The sequence below is a fragment of the Petaurus breviceps genome, unplaced genomic scaffold (genome assembly GCF_028583685.1).
Source record: "Petaurus breviceps papuanus isolate PSGF00001 unplaced genomic scaffold, PetGlider_PUasm1.0 90903, whole genome shotgun sequence".
NCBI classification, from domain to species: Eukaryota; Metazoa; Chordata; class Mammalia; order Diprotodontia; family Petauridae; genus Petaurus; species Petaurus breviceps.
Window position 1 is genome coordinate 4831546 of NW_027187376.1, and position 16124 is coordinate 4847669.

The 16124-nt window shown below is 37.3% G+C and overlaps 1 protein-coding gene across 1 annotated transcript; it reads left to right on the forward strand.

Moving 5' to 3' along the window:
* Positions 1-10536: 10536 nt before the first annotated feature.
* On the forward strand, positions 10537-10884 carry LOC138151570 (large ribosomal subunit protein eL36-like). The gene has a single exon (XM_069075101.1). The coding sequence runs from the start codon at positions 10537-10539 to the stop codon at positions 10825-10827; it is 291 nt and encodes a 96-aa protein (XP_068931202.1). The 3' UTR covers positions 10828-10884.
* Positions 10885-16124: the final 5240 nt, after the last annotated feature.

Sequence of the window (16124 nt, forward strand, 5' to 3'; positions counted from 1 at the left end):
TAGTAGTAGTAGTAGTAGTAGTAGTAGTAGTAGTAGTAGTAGTAGTATTGTTGCTGTTTTGGTTGTTATTGCTATTATTACTTCATCTTGAGGATTTGAAATTTCATCTTTTTGGAAAGTTCTTCCCCGGGGTTCTGTTTCCAAGTTTTCTCAACCTTAAATGGACAGCTGTTGTAACTGGTTAAGGGTAAAAAAAATTTATCATCTGGTGATAAGCTTTTTCAAATTTGGCTAAGTTGGTCATTTTTATCATAGACAGTGTTTTCCCCCCTGAGATTACTTCCCATTTATCCTGTACATCATTTGCTTATATGTAGTTACTTTTATTTTGTCTCTCCCACTAAACTGTGAGCTCTTTGAAGGTAGGGACTGTCTTTTACCTTTTTTTTAAATCCCCAGCTCTTTTTTTTTTTATCTATTTTTTGCTTTTTGGAGGGGGGAAGGTAGGGCAATTGGGGTTAAGTGACTTGCCCAAGGTCACATGGCTAGTTTTTGTGTTAAGTGCCTGAGGCCAGATTTGAACTCAGGTCCTCCTGACTCCAGGGTCAGTGCTCTATTCATTGCACCACCTAGCCACTGCAACCCCAGCCCTTATTAAAGCTTGAGGCATATAGTAGGTGATTAATAAATGTTTATTGACAGACTGTAAAATGGGCATAGTAGTACTTTTCCTATCTCACAAGATTTGGGGGAGAATGCACTGTAAATGGTAAAGTAATAAAAATCATAAGTTACTTTGATTATTTTTTTCACTCAAACTATATGAGGAACAATTTGACAAGCATATCCCAGAAAGCCAATTAAAATGTTTAGAGTCATCTAGTCCAATACTCTTATTAATCAATCAATCAATCAATCAACATGTATTAAGGGCTTACTATGTGCCAGGCACTTTGCTCAGCACTCATTTTGCAGATGAGGAAATGAAGACCTAGAGAGATAATAAGTGGCAAAACTAGAGAGTATGAGTCCAGGTCAATGGATTATTGAACAATGGTGTTAGAACAAGAAGAGCCCTTTTCACTCATCTAGGTCAAAACCTTCATTTTATCAATGAGGAAACTGAGAACCAGAGGGAGGTCAGTAATTTGTTCAAGGTCACATAGGTAAGTGGCAAAGTCAAAATTTGAACCCAGATCCTCTGAATCCAGATGGAGTATTTTTTTGCACTGTACTTAGTGTCTTTGGAAGGCAGACATGAAATCTGATTTACTCTCTGCACATGAAACCTTTCCAGCTTAGTAGGACCAGCCTTTGAGAATCCAAAATTACCTCCATTTAAGTGGGACTTTACAGCTTTATGAACTCCAGTGTTTCCTCTTCTAATGATCTACTGTCTTTATATTCTCTGAGATAAAGAAATAGTAACTTAATGATCTAAGAAGCATCCATTTTCAGCTCAGTTCTCTCCCTTAGCTTCAAGTCAAATAAATATTTACTAAGTACCTACTATGTGCTAGGCATTGTGCTAAGTGCTGGGCCTAAGAAGCACTCCAACAAGTTTTACAAGTGTATATTTAATCAAAACTAGGCACTGTTTGTGTATTGCAGAGAGCTGGACTTTGAATAAGAATGCTTGAGTGCTGATGATTCCATTTACCTCTAAACAGATGCCTCTGGACAATTTGCTTCCTTTCTCTGAGCCTCAATCCCAAATTCCATAAATAGTTTTCCCTGATCCCCCTTAATGCTAGAATTTCTCCTCTGAGATTACTTCCAATTTATCCCGAACCTAGTTTGCTTATAGGTAAGTTACTTTCATATTGTCTCTCCAGTTAGACTATAAGCTCCCTGAGGGCAGAGACTGTCTTTTGCTTTTTTTTTTTTTTGTATCCCCAGCTCTCATTACAGCTCCAGGCACATAGTAGGGACTTAACAAATGTTTATTGACTGACTGTAAAATGGGCATAGTAATGATTTTCCTATCTCACAGGATTTAGGGGAAGAGAACACATTGTAAATGATAAAGTACTAAAAATTATAAGCTATTCTCATTACTTTTTCACCAAATCTGTATGAGGAACAATTTGACAAGCATACCCCAGAAAGCCAATTAAAGTGTGTTTTGCTTTTTGTTACCAATATACTGTCTGCATATGCTATCTTACCTTAGGAGAATAAATCAGAGTTTCCATTTTGCATGGAAAGACATCTTTTACATTTTTAATATTCTCTCTCCTACAAAATACTCCTTATTGCAGTAAGAAAAAAAAGAGTTGATGATAATTAGCCCCCAGGATTTGATAAACATATTCACACAATTAAATTCAGTGATCAACACACACACACATATTTATCAGCTGATATCTAAAGTATATCTCAGTGAGGGAATTATAACTGGAGATGGAAATGATGGAAGGAATTAACAAAAAGACTTAGACCAAACCATCTTATGAATAATTTACCTTTTTTTAAAAGGGGAGTGTTGATTTTGTGTATGTGTTTGAAAAGCATGAAAAATTTAACCCCTGAAAAATTTATCCTTGTTATGGGAAAGAAAACAGTGCAAACCATTAATGCCAGGTCATTACATACAAAATAAAACCATATAGTAGGCTTCAGTTGGAAATGCTTGAATGTATCTCATTCAAACATGAACATGTAATTAATTAATAGCAATATTCATGATCTCTCAGATTGTGCACTTGGATTCAGACTGACTCAGCAGGAATGTTTCTGGGTTAATTAGAAAGTAAAAGACAGGAAAGCAATGTTCCACGATGAGAAAATGAAATATGCCTAGATTTTTCCAGGAAGGTAGATCGTCTCCAGTTGACTTTCTATTTTCAAATGTAGCACAACCAAAAAAACCAAACCAAAACAAAAATACTATTAGTAGAGATGATTAAAAGAAGGAAAAATGATTTTTTTCTCTTCATGCAAAGATGAAAAGTACAGCAGCTACTATTAAAGCTCAAGAACTCATCTTCTGAATAGGAGTTTGGGATCCTAAGTATCAAAGAACCTCTTTAATTGAATAAATATTTCAGCTGCAGCCAGAGTTGAGTACTTGAGAGACTTGATTTATTTGTTCCCTACTCTAGGACCTTCTTGACAATCCATTAAAGATGTCATTGATCATTTTCTTCATCTTCTGGGAATGAAAATACTTAAATAAATACTTTTTTCCTCTTTTAGTTTTGTCCTTCAGTTACCTCTTGACCAATATGGTAGAGTATTATAATGTCTGCTATACATTCTGAATTGCTATCAGGGAGCAGATTCTGACTGTCGGCTCGCCACTGTGCTACCTAATTTCTGCGAGAAATCTTTTGTTTAATTTACTTGTTAATATGAAATTGTTTTGGAGTTAACTAGATGATGCAGTGAATGGAGTACTTACTGGGTCTGAAGTCAAGAAGACCTAGATGTATGACCCTGGGTGAGTCACTTAACCTTTGTTTGCCTCAATTTCTTCATCTGTAAAATGGTATTCATAATAGCACCTATTCCTATGGATTGTTGTGAGGATCAAATAAGATAATAATTGTTAAGGGCTTAGCGCAGAGTAGGCACTATATAACTGTAGTAGTAGTTATTATTATTCCTTTGAAGGCGGGTGGGGGAGGAATGGAAAAAGGAGGCCTAAATACTTTAGACAACTAAACCACTTCATCAGATTAAATACTGACCTATATCACTGCATATGTTTCAAGTCAAAACTTATCATCAGGTGATTTGACCCCCAAATTTTCTAATGGAATAAAAAATGCTTAAACCCCCAGAACCTTAGGGTATCCACAACTGAATGGGAGTCAGAAGGGGAAAGCCAGATGTGGTTCACATCTAGGGTTTTGTGGTGAGTTCTCAGTACTACATTTTAGGAAAGCTATTGGCCAACTAGAGGGGTCCTACAGGAGATTAACTAGTGACTGGAAGTGACTGGGGTTCATTCCATGTGATAATCAGTTGAACAAAATGGGTAAGTTTTGCTTAAGGAAGAGAAGATTTAGGGTGGGAGAAACAAGAGAACTGTCTTCAAGTGCTTAAAGGAGTTTCTGGGGAAGGGGGATTAAAATCACTCCGTGTGGTCCCAGAGGGAGAAACTAGGAATAAATACCACATGAATGAGTCATTCAGAAGATTTCATCTCAGTATACAAAAGCGAGAGCTATCCTAAAGTCAACTGCATTGCCTCAGATGGTGGTGAATGTTTGTTCAGTGGAAATTTACAAGGAGAACTTTGTCTGATCGCTTATCTAGGGGACTCTGGAGGGGATTCTTGCTCAGGCATATATTGGACTACATTACTTCTGAGGCCCTTTCCGATTTTAATATTTGTGCAAAAACTTCATCACAGCCCTGAATATCCTTCCCCATCCACCCTAGAAGGAAAGAGAATAACCTTGGGATTTTTTTATAAAGGAGGAATTGAACAAAATAGAAATTATACATTGATATATATTTTCACAACAGGTCTTCAGATGACTTTATAACAATTCATGGGGATATTGTAGCTGTGGTTTCTATTCTATTAAGAATTGGACTAGACAGCCTCTGAGGGCCATTCTGATTCTGAGATTCTACGCTTTAGTTATTACATTTTTGTTCTATCTATATTGAAGAAGCTCCTTTCTCTAGTAAAGTCAGATCTTTACTTTTTGGAATAATTGCTTGAGGGGTCAGGTTGAATTTAGATATTTTAAAATAAATAAATGCAAATTATTATTTTTTATTACTTATGGTAATTTTCTTCTCACTTCTTGGCTAACTTCAGGTCATGGGGAAGGAAGAGTTTTTTTTTTCAAACAAATAAATAAAAATGATCTTCATTCACATGTCAACTAAACAAGGGTCTAAGTACAGTTTTAGTAGCTCAAAACTACAATAGGAGTTCTAGGACACTCATAATGTCCCAAAGTGCTTGAAAATAGTTCTCTAGATGCCTCTTCTTTTCTTTTTAAAAAAACCAAACACGAATTTGTTTTAGTAACCTTAATTTTTTGTTAGTTAAAAAAACATTATGTACAATAATCTAAAAATCAACAAATATGAAAAATCAAGAAAAAAGGAGTGACATCTATCCCCCTATTTAACTGGTCATGAATCAAAATTTGCAGGGTCTTAACTAATGACATTGCATTTATTTGTAATCTGCTAATTAATCAGATTTAACCATAATTTTATCATAACAAATTGGAATCAGATTTAATTTAACTGAGAACATATGATGAGAGGTCAGATTTTCTTCATTTTAAAGGCTCCATAGCACATAGGCTGGAGAAGAATTGTTATGCCTTAGTGCATTTACTCTAGACATTCTTATAGAATTTGGCCTTTTAAGTGGACAACCAACTATATGTAGCTATTTCAGGGATTCTATGAAAACCCTGATTCAAATGAGTATATAAATGAATGAATGAACCAATCAGTCTTATTCTACCTGAATTGTACTAGTAGAACTTCATTCAATAACAAAGCTTAAGACTTTGATTCTTTTTAAAACTGCATAAGATTCCAGGAAGAGCAATCATTTAAGCTGCTATTGGTCACTCAATATGATTCAATGATCCGAAATAGGGCTTTAGTGGGGGGATAAGGGAGATGGAGCCTGAGATCATTGACTGCCTGGGGATGAGAAAGAAGAAAATAACAGGGAAGGAAGAAAAGGCTAAAGAATGTAGAGACTAATCATCTTTGGAACCGAGAACACTGTATATAGTAACAGCAATATTGTTTTAGGAACAACTTTGAGAGACTAAATCATTTTGACTATTATAAATACTCTAACTACAAAGGACGTATGAAGGAAGATGCCATATGCATCCAGAAAAAGAACTGATAAAAAGAAGTATATATAGAGTGATTGTATGTATATATACATATACATGTACACATGCTACATATACGCATGTATGCATGTATGAATATGTGTGTATGTATATTGTGCATGTGTACAATATGTATGTGTGTATTGTATATGTATATATATGTAAATAAGTAAAAATTTGTGTCTAATCACAGCCATCTCTAAGGTGAGGGTAGGGAAGGAAGAAAAAAAAACTACATGATAACTTTAATATATATTTAAAAGAAATAGCAAGTTGTATGTAATATATTTGCAGTTTCATGTGCAATCATCTTTTTTGTTATGCTATGTTATAGAAATTATTGTTTTATTCCATAAATTAAAAATAAAATAAATGAATTTTTTTTAAAAAAAGAATGGCAAGCCTAGGGCCACCAAAGTTCTACTCATTCTGTTTTACAATTTTATGGCTGGTCCTGACTGATGTGGTTATATATTAATTCCAACTTGATAATAATTCCTGTTTCTGTCATTACATTGTTTTGATTATATGGTAAAAGTACTAGAGTCAGAGGTTTGCTTGGAATCTGAACTCTGACAAAGTATACGTGTGGTCTTGAGCAAATTACTTAAATTCTGTTTTCTCAATAGGAAAATTTGATAATAAAAGATGCCCTAGCTACCTCATAGGGTATTTGTGAAGATCAAATGAGAAAAACAATGTAATGTCTTTTATAATGATAAAGCGCTCTGTTAATGTCAATTGTACTCATAATAACTATCAATTAATATGGAAAATTTTACATGATTGCATATATATAAATATTTTTATATACTGTTTGGGGAGGGTGGAGGGAGAGCTAGAATTTGGAACTCAAAACTTTTTAAAAAATGGTTTTAACATGCAATTGGGGGAGGGAATAAAATATGTTAAAAATAATAGCCAGCGTTTATAAAGCATTTCAAGTTGGCAGAGTGCTTTACAAGTATTATCCCATTTGATCTTCATAGCAACCCTGGGAGGTAGGTGTGATTATAACCCCCATTTTACAGATGTGGAAATGGAGGATGATAGATGATAGTGAGTTGCCTAGGATCACACAACTATTAAGTGTCTGAGGTTGGACCAGGTCTTTCTGACTCCAGAGCTAGCTCTCTTACCCCCTGCATCACTTATTAATATGATTCACTTGGTGAATCAACAAGGATTAATTCACCATTTTTTATACACTAAGAGTTTGGAATATAAAGACCAAAGTGCAGTCCCTGCCCTCAAGATGCTTTGCCCTTCAAATAAAGGAGACAATGTGAAAATAACTCAGCACATAGAAAGTGTATGAGAAATAGCTGAAGGTTAACCAAAAGGGGAAGACATAGTTCTAGGCACAACTGTTGAGAGAGAAGGGACATTTCTTTCCCACTCTGAACTCTTGGACTAAAATGGATGACCTTATTTTCCAAACCGAGAAGTGTGATGTGAAAAGTACTGAACATGGAACCTACATTTGAGTCTCAGTTTTATCATTGGCCAATTGGGTGACCTTGGGTAAGTTATGTCTTTGGGACACAGTTTCTTGACATCTGTGGAACTAGGGGTTGAATTAGATGCTCTATGAGCTCTAATGCTATCATGATATGAATTTTGTCTGACAAGGGAAATTCTTTATTTTTCTTTTTGGAGGGGGGAAGGCAGGGCAGTTGGGGTTAAGTAACTTGCCCAAGGTCACACAACTAATAAAGTGTTAAGTGTCTGAGGTCGGATTTGAACTCAGGTCTTCCAGACTCCAGGGCTCTATTCACTGTGCCACCTAGCCACCCTGAGGGACATTCTTTTTGCAAAGCCTCATCAAAATAAAAAAAAATTTCTTGAAGGCTCTGAAAATGTGGGATGTCCAGCTGATGTACCTAGAAATAACAGTCTATACATGACCTCTTATTTATCATATATAGAAAAACCTTCAGTCTAATGATCATATCCATGTTTTCTGATAATGTTACCATGGGATTAGCCTCCAGTGTCTCAGTCCAGAAGTCTTCTCATATTCCTGTCAAAGTAGCTGAAGTTTGGTTTGCCAGTTCTGAGATTTACTCATTTTTACATACTTACCCTGATAAGCTATTTTTCAGAAAAAGAAACATACAACACTGTTACCAAATTAGTTAATCTATGTAAAGTATTTTTTGCCAACTATTGTATATGTTAATTATCATTATAATTATTAAAAAGTGTTATCATGAAGTCCCATAGCACAGCTTTGTGCTTTTGCACAAAACAAACCTACATTAACTTTTATATAGATCAGTTAATTCACTGGGGTTGAAGCTGAATTAGCAAATGACTACCCAAAAAGCGTAAACACTCTGTAAAGACCTTCAGGAAATTCAAGTGGTATTTCTGACATATTTGTTCTTGATTTTCTTTTCTATTTTTGATCAGGATTTAATTAGTTTGGGAAAATTTTGGTAAGAAAAAAATCTCTCTACTAAGACAGATATTGTTTGTTTTTCCTTCTCAAAGAGGACCGTGACATCAGGAAGATAGTTCCATGACATGAAAGTGAATTGGATTTAAGTGAGGAAGGGTTGTGCAGTCTCCAGCCTCACTTTCTCCTCTGGAGCCATCTGGGTCCACTGGTAAGATATAGATCAGGATGACTGGAGATGGCCATGGATACAGTGGGAGACCTTGGCCTTTTTAAGCTAAGGTCTTTAATAGGTCTCAATTTGACTGAGGCAATGCCCATTCAGTGATTAAGGATAGGTAAGAAATGAGGCAAAGAATGACCTCTTTTATCTAATTAAAAAAAATCAATCTAGGAGGAGAAGACCCTCAGGGTTTCTGGCTAAAACAGAAAAAAAGTTACTATTTACATTCACTCTGAGCCATCAGGACCCAAACAATTTCCCAACTTGGCCTGGGAAATAATGTTGGCCAATCAATGAGAGCTAGAGTGATTTGGGTTTAAGGCATGTTCCTTAAGAAAAAACTCTGGCCCATAGACCACAAGATATCTTGTGAGGTTTCAAAACTAAAAAAGGTAGCTTCTCTATAACTGATAATTTTATAATGTTGCCTGGAGGTACCTCAGAGAGTAAATAACTTGCCTAGGGTCACATAGCCAGTATGTCAGAGATAGGAACTGAATGAAGGTCTTCCTAAATCAAGACTGGCTCTGTATGTACTTCATCTAGGCCTTTTATCATCATCATCATCACCATAGGGTTATTCAATATGGAGTTATTATGTATCTACTGTACTCCATACACTGTGTGGAGAAACCCAGGGGCAGGAACCTAGAGGGTGATTGCCATGGCTAGCAGATACCTAAGAGGGGATAAAGGCACTGTCTAATATTTATTCTTAAAAGAATGACCATTTTCACCCTCTGACAATTATGACTCTGACTTGACACCCCCCATCCATTATTATCTAATTTTCATTTTCTCTACTAGTCTCTTCCCCATTCATCACTATTATGATCAGAGTCCTTCTGTTCTTAAAACTTCTCTTTCTGTACTTGTTATCTCCTCAGGTATCATCCTACATCCCTCTTCCCCTTTACAACCAAACTCTTAGACCAGGGATTCTCAGTGTGTGTGTGTGTGTGTGTGTGACAGACCTCTTTGGCAGTCTGGTGAAGCACATGGAGCCAAATACCAGAATAATATTTTAAAAAATGTATAGGAATACAAAAGAAACCAATTATATTTAAATAGTTACCTAAATTAAAAAAAAAGTTCTCAGATTCCAGGCTACAACCCCTTGTCCTAGACAGAATCTTGTAGCTTCCTCTATTGCATCATCACAAATCACTTCTTATTCCCTTGTAATCTGGCTTCTGACCCCACCAGTCTTTTTTTTTTTTTTTTGCTTTTTGGAGGGCAATCAGGGTTAAGTGACTTGCCCAAGGTCACGTGGATAGTTTTTGTGTTAAATGTATGAGGCTGGATTTGAACTCAGGTCCTCCTGACTCCAGGGCTGGCACTCTACTCACTGAGCGACCTAGCCTCCCCCAAACCCAGCAGTCTTGAAACTGTTCTCTCAAAGGTGGCCAAACAATTATTCCTTAACTGTTAAATGCAACATTTCCCTCCCTCATCCACCTACTCCAAGTTCCATCTAATTTTTTTTTGACATGGTTGAAGTTTCTTAGATACTTCCTCTTCCTTTGGTATCTTTGACATTTCTCTCTCCTAGCTTAGCTTCTACCTGTCTGAGGTAGCCCTTGCTACCTGTCTTCTCAGTCTGTTACTGGCTCATCATCCAGTATCTTTTCCTTAAACTATGGGTGTTCACAAAGGCTCTCCTGAGTAATTTCTTTCTCCTTCTACATTCCCTTGGTGATCTCACCAGCTCCCATGTGTTCATTTATCATCCATTTGCAGATGCCTTCCAAATCCAGTCTTGCTCTCTCTCCTGGGCAATAGTCTTGCATTGTCAATTATCTGCTAGACTTCTCTACCTGCGTGTCCTGTCAGCATCTGAGATTTAACATGTCCAAAATAGAACTCACTCATTTGTTTTCCAAATTTCCTTATTTCTCTTGAGTACCATTATCCTCCTTGTAACCAATAGTGATAACCTCGGAGTTATTTTTTTCTTTTTATTCCAAATTTAACAAACAACAAATAAAATAAGCATTTCTATATGCATGATAGAAAGGAAAGAGAGGCTTGCATACTAACTCTAATCTCTACTATATAGAGTTTGCCTTTAAAAAAAAAGCATATAGAATGCTCTCTCCTCCCTTCTGCTGTGGCTGCCAGTGGGGCTATGCACCACAGCCATGGCTGTCTGGTACCCCATGGCTGTGGCCCTCAACAAAGGCCACAAAGTTACAAAAAATGTTTTGAAGCTTCGACACTGCCGCCGCCGTAGGTGCTTGACCAAACACATAAAGCTTGTGAGAGATATGATTTGGGAGGTGTGTGGATTTGCCCCTTATGAAAGGTGGGCCATGGAATTGTTAAAAGTCTCCAAGGATAAGCGAGTCCTGAAGTTCAAAAAAGAGAGGAAGAGAGAGGAGCTCAGCAATGTCCTAGCTGCCATGAGGAAGGTTGCTGCCAAGAAGGACTAAACTGGACTCTACCAACCTTCCCCACTTACCCAATAAAGATTTGACCAAAAAAAAAAAGCATATAGTAAATTCAATGTGTAACTTTCAAAGCTATCCTGATTGTCTGTGATTTCCTCTTCTACCTTCTGTTCTCTTCTCATTTAACCCATCTCCCTCCCACTCATTCCCTATTGAAAAAAGTCTTTTGTACAAAATATGCAGTCAAATTCCCACATCATTCCCTCAGAGTCTTCTTTGACTCTTCCTTCACCTCATCTCCAATGACCAATTAATTGCTAAGTTTTGTTAATTTTATCTCCATCACTACCGTCTATCTCCCCTGCACTCACATAGCTACTATTCTAGCTTAGTTTCTTATCACATTTTTCTTGAAATATTATATATAATAGGCTACATATTATATATAATATCCTCCTGCTTCCACTTTCTCCCCCTATAGCTACCAAAATTATCTAGGACATAGATCAGAACATGTTACTCTCCTAGTTTAAAACAAAACAAAAAACAATCAACTAAACAAGGAGATGACCATAGCTCCCTATTGTCTCTGTGCCAAATTATAGACCCCTCAGTCTGGTTTTTAGGGTCCTCCATAATCTTTTTTTTTTTTTTTGCTTTTTGTAGGGCAATTGGGATTAAGTAACTTCCCCAAGTTTACATGGCTATTTTTTTTTTGTGTGTGTGTGTGGGTGTTAAGTGTCTGAGGCTGGAACCAAATCAGATATTCCTGACTCCAGGGCCAGCGCTTTACTCACTGCTCCAGCTAGTGGCCCCCAGTCCTCCATAATCTGATTCTAATGGAGCTCTCTGAATTTATTTCATAGTACTTACCTTCATTCTCACTGCTTTACAACCAAATTGGCTGACCAGCTATTCCTCCATCTTGACACTCCATTTCCTGCCTTGGTTTATTCCAAAAAGAGTCACTCTCCTCCCATTTCTCTCCCACCTCATATGCTTTTTCTTCTCATCTCTATCTCTCAAATTCCTTATCTTTCTCAGTTCAGATGCCACCTTCTTTGTGAAGTCATTCCTGACTCTAATTTCTGTCCCTTGCAAATGACACTCCATCTTTACATGTAGTACCTTTGTACTGGTCTCCCTTGTGTCCGTTACATTCTCTCCTATAAGTCCCCTGGCTTCCTTTCAGATTCAGCTTTTGTAGTGGGCTTTCCCGATTCCTGCCCCCACCCCAACTCCTCCTCTTCCTACACCTTGCCTCTACTCTGCATATACCTTGCATTTGCAGTCATTTACATATTTTCTCCTCCATTAGAATGTGATCTCCATAAAGGCAGGGACCACATTTTTGTCCTTCTTTGCTTTCCCAGCAATGAATACCAAATTGACTTATTGATTGACTGTCTCCCCAACACTCCCCTCGACTCTAAGTTATTAGTGGCTCTCCTTGTCCAAATTATCTCATAGTTAATTTATCTTTGAACACGGTCTCTCACCCAGTAAAATCCAATCCCATCTAAGAAGCATTTATTAAGTAACTAGTATGTGTAAAGCACTGTTTTAAACATGAAAAAGACAAGAAAAACATCTCCTATTCTTTTCCTCAGGTATCATAAACTCAATCATAATACTGTATCGCCCCTTGGTAGGCAGGGTCTACCTTGTCTTTGTCCTCTTATTCCACTGCCTAGGGCTGTCTCTTGCTTGTATAGGAATTAAATAAATATTTGTTGAATTTGTAAAGGTTTATAAATAATATACATACATGGTAAAAACATAAAAAATATATTATTTTACCTAATTCCCCATGCTCTTTGATGTTTTTAAATATATTTACAGAATTTATTTACAGAAACTCTCCCTTTCCCCCCCACAGCTATTTTGTCACCAAAAGAGATGAGGGAAGAATAACTCTGCATAAATGTTGTTTTTAATAATAATAATAGCTAATATTTCTGTAGCATTTTAGGATAAAAAAGTTATTTTTCATACATATTAGCTCAATTGTTCATCACAGCAACACTAGGAGATTCAAAGTGTTATTACCACCATTTTACAGAGGGTGATACTGAGCCTGAGAGAGCTAAAGTGATTTACCCAGGGTTATAGAATTAGGAAGTGATTGAGGGGAAGATTCAAACCTAGCCCTTGCTTTGGTCTAGTCCTGTGATTTCTTTGGTGTAGGGACAGGGATCTCTGTTGTGATGATGATGATGATGATGATGATGATGATGATGACAGGTAGCATTTATATAATGCCTACTATGTGCCAGGCACTGTGCTAAGTGCTTTTGAAATATCTCATTTGATCCCTACAACAACCCTGGAAGGTAGGTGCTAATCACTAAGCCATCTAGATGCCTCAAGAAACTCCTTCCATCAGTGCTGGGCTGCAACTATTAGTATTTAATAATTGTCTGGAGACACTGAGAGGTTAAGTCATTTATTTGCCCAGGGTTTTAGTCAGTGTGTGTGAGAGGTAGGATTTGAACTCAGGTCTTCCTGACTCTGAAGCTAGCCCTCTCTATAACACTCCACTGCCTTTCTAAAATGACTTTAAATCCTGATAATGTGCTTACTATGGCAACAATCTTCAATTCTCTTCTAGGCTAGTTAGTCAATAAGCATTTAATGAGTGCATGCCATATTCAAGGCTAAGGACTAGAGCTATATAAAAGGTGAAAGTATGGTCCCTGCCTCCAAGAATCTTGCCTTCTAAAGAGAGAGACAACTTGCAAATAACTGTACGTATCACATAAATATATATATGTACATGCCACATAAATGGATGAGAATTCCAGAGGGAAGACTTTAACAGTGAGGGAGGATTGTAGAAGAGTCTAAATAATCCTCTTGCAGAAATAAAGTTTTAACTGAACCTTGAAGGAGACTGGGGAAGACAGGAAGAGCACTCTGGGCATTTGGACAGTCGGTGTACCACACAGATAGGGAGGTGAGTGTGTGTGTGTGTGTGTGTGTGTGTGTGTGTGTGTGAAAGAGAGAGGCAGACAGAGACAGAGACAACAAGAGAGAAAGAGGCTGAGAGAGGGAGAGGATGGGGGGGAGAGAGAGAGAGAGAGAGAGAGAAGGATGAAACATATATCAAAGGCTTACTATGTGCCAAGCACTGTGTTAAGTTCTGGTGATATAAAAACATAAGACAGTCCCTGTCCTCATGGAGTTTATGACTACTGGGGGCAGGGACTCCCTTGTCAGCACAGAACTATCATGGCAGCAAGTATGGAACTGACTAGAGGGTAAGCTGAAAGTGAAGTGTTGAGTGTCCCTAGGGTAGGCTGATCTTAACTTTTTTTGTGTTATGGACCTCTTCTCAAAATAATGTTTTTAAATGCATAAAACAAAATACATAGCACTACAAATGAAACCAATTGTATTGGAATACAAACACCTAAACTTTTTTTTTTGAATTCACAGAACCCAGGTTAAGAACTCCTGTTCTTAGAAGGCTGATGATGTACCTAGCAGTGATAATAGTCATTTTCAGAGTTTCCAAAATTTTGATATATACAGGTTGTAGAACTGTGAATAGTCGCTATCAAAAAGGATTTAATTAAATACAATTTATACCTCTTTGGTGGCATTTACCAAGACTTCAGAGGCTCGGGATTACTACAATCTGCAGAATTATGTAGACGGTGGAATTTAATTTTCTTGAGAAGTAGGGTGAGAGGGAGAAGAACACATAAATAAACATGGCATCTCTTTTGAATAAAAAACAGGGTATATGAAGGGTGACTCTGCTCTCTGTCTGACCTGAGAAGGAAGGAAGGACGAAAGATACACCTTGGGCAAGAAGCTGTTCATATCCCAGTTCCTAGACTTCAAAGTCAGAAAACAAAAGCAGGGGCACTAGAGAGTCTTCTGTGCTATCGGGATGCTTTGGGGAAAGGGGTGGCTTGCTAATTCTGTAGAGCTCACTTTCCATTTAAATATTATGTGGCATTACTCAGAAAATGCCCAACCTTTCTCTACCTTAGATTCCCCTTTGGGATACATATTATCTTAGTCTCTCTTCTTATATACCCTGTCCAATACCTAATGCCCTTTCAGATTCATTTAATATGTAAAATGCAAACTCAAAACTTTTGGCAGGAGGGAGCAGAGTGAGAGGAGGTACATTTTCCATTAGGAGTGTGGGGATCTTAGGAAGCAATGTTTGTTCTTTATCTCTTCTCTTTGATATCACACACCAAGAATTCGAATACTGAAAAGGTCAAAGGGAAAGCAAACACCCATACATAATTTACTGGCCATACAGGAACTGAGTGGGAAGTACAAATTCTGACACATCACTCTTGCGACAAAAACTGCAAATGAGAATGGAAGAATGGCAAAACATGAATCCAATCTCCATGACAAATTCTGCTGTGAGACCAGAGAAATGAAACCAAACTCCCCCGCTCTTGTCACTGTTCTGAGACTGTTTCCTTAGGCACTCCTCACATGCTGCTATAATATAGTCTGGCACCTGCGTGTACGCTGCAATGTTTTATTCTCTGTGAGAAGCAAAACCCCTCTGCTATTTGTTTTGAAAGAGGGCTGGGGGCTAGTAACTATGGAAAACTCCCTTTCTCCTTCAGAGCTTATAAATGGAAAATCTGAAATCAACATTCCTCACTTTTGAAATTCTACTTTGAAATATTCATTTATTATCTTATTTTGCTGTAGTTATGGTGACAAGGGGAAATGCTATCTTGGAGTTCTGAGGGCCTAGGTTCAAATATTCCTTTAGAATACAGGGCTCGAATAGATGGGACTATAGGCCTTATCTCCCTCCCAAAAATGTACAGACCATTTCCCAAAAACCTCCTTAATAATGCTACCTGCCTCTCCTATTACACTTTTTGTGTTGTCTTCTGCTATTAGAATGTAAGCTGCTTGAGGACAGGGACTGTCATGCTTGCTTATATTTGCATCCTCTGCTTATAATGCATTACCTTTGCCTTACTTATTTATTATGGTAAGTGCTTAATAAGTGCTTTTTGTTTTGTCTTTTTGGAGGAAGGAAGGCAGGGAAATTGGGGTTAAGTGACTTGCCCAAGGTCACACAGCTAGTAAGTGTTAATTGTCTGAGGCTGGATTTGACCTCAGGTCCTCTTGACTCCAGGGTTGGTGCTCTATTTACTTTGCAACCTAGCTGCCCCTAAATGCTTTTTCTTTCATACATTTATTCCCTTCATTAATGTATTCCTCTATAATTTGTTACCTATATGTCCTTAGGCAAGTTAGTTAACCTCTTTAAGCCTCAGTTTACTTATCTATAAAAAGAAAGGTTATACTCAATCAAGGGCTCTGAACACAGAGTCTGTCAATGT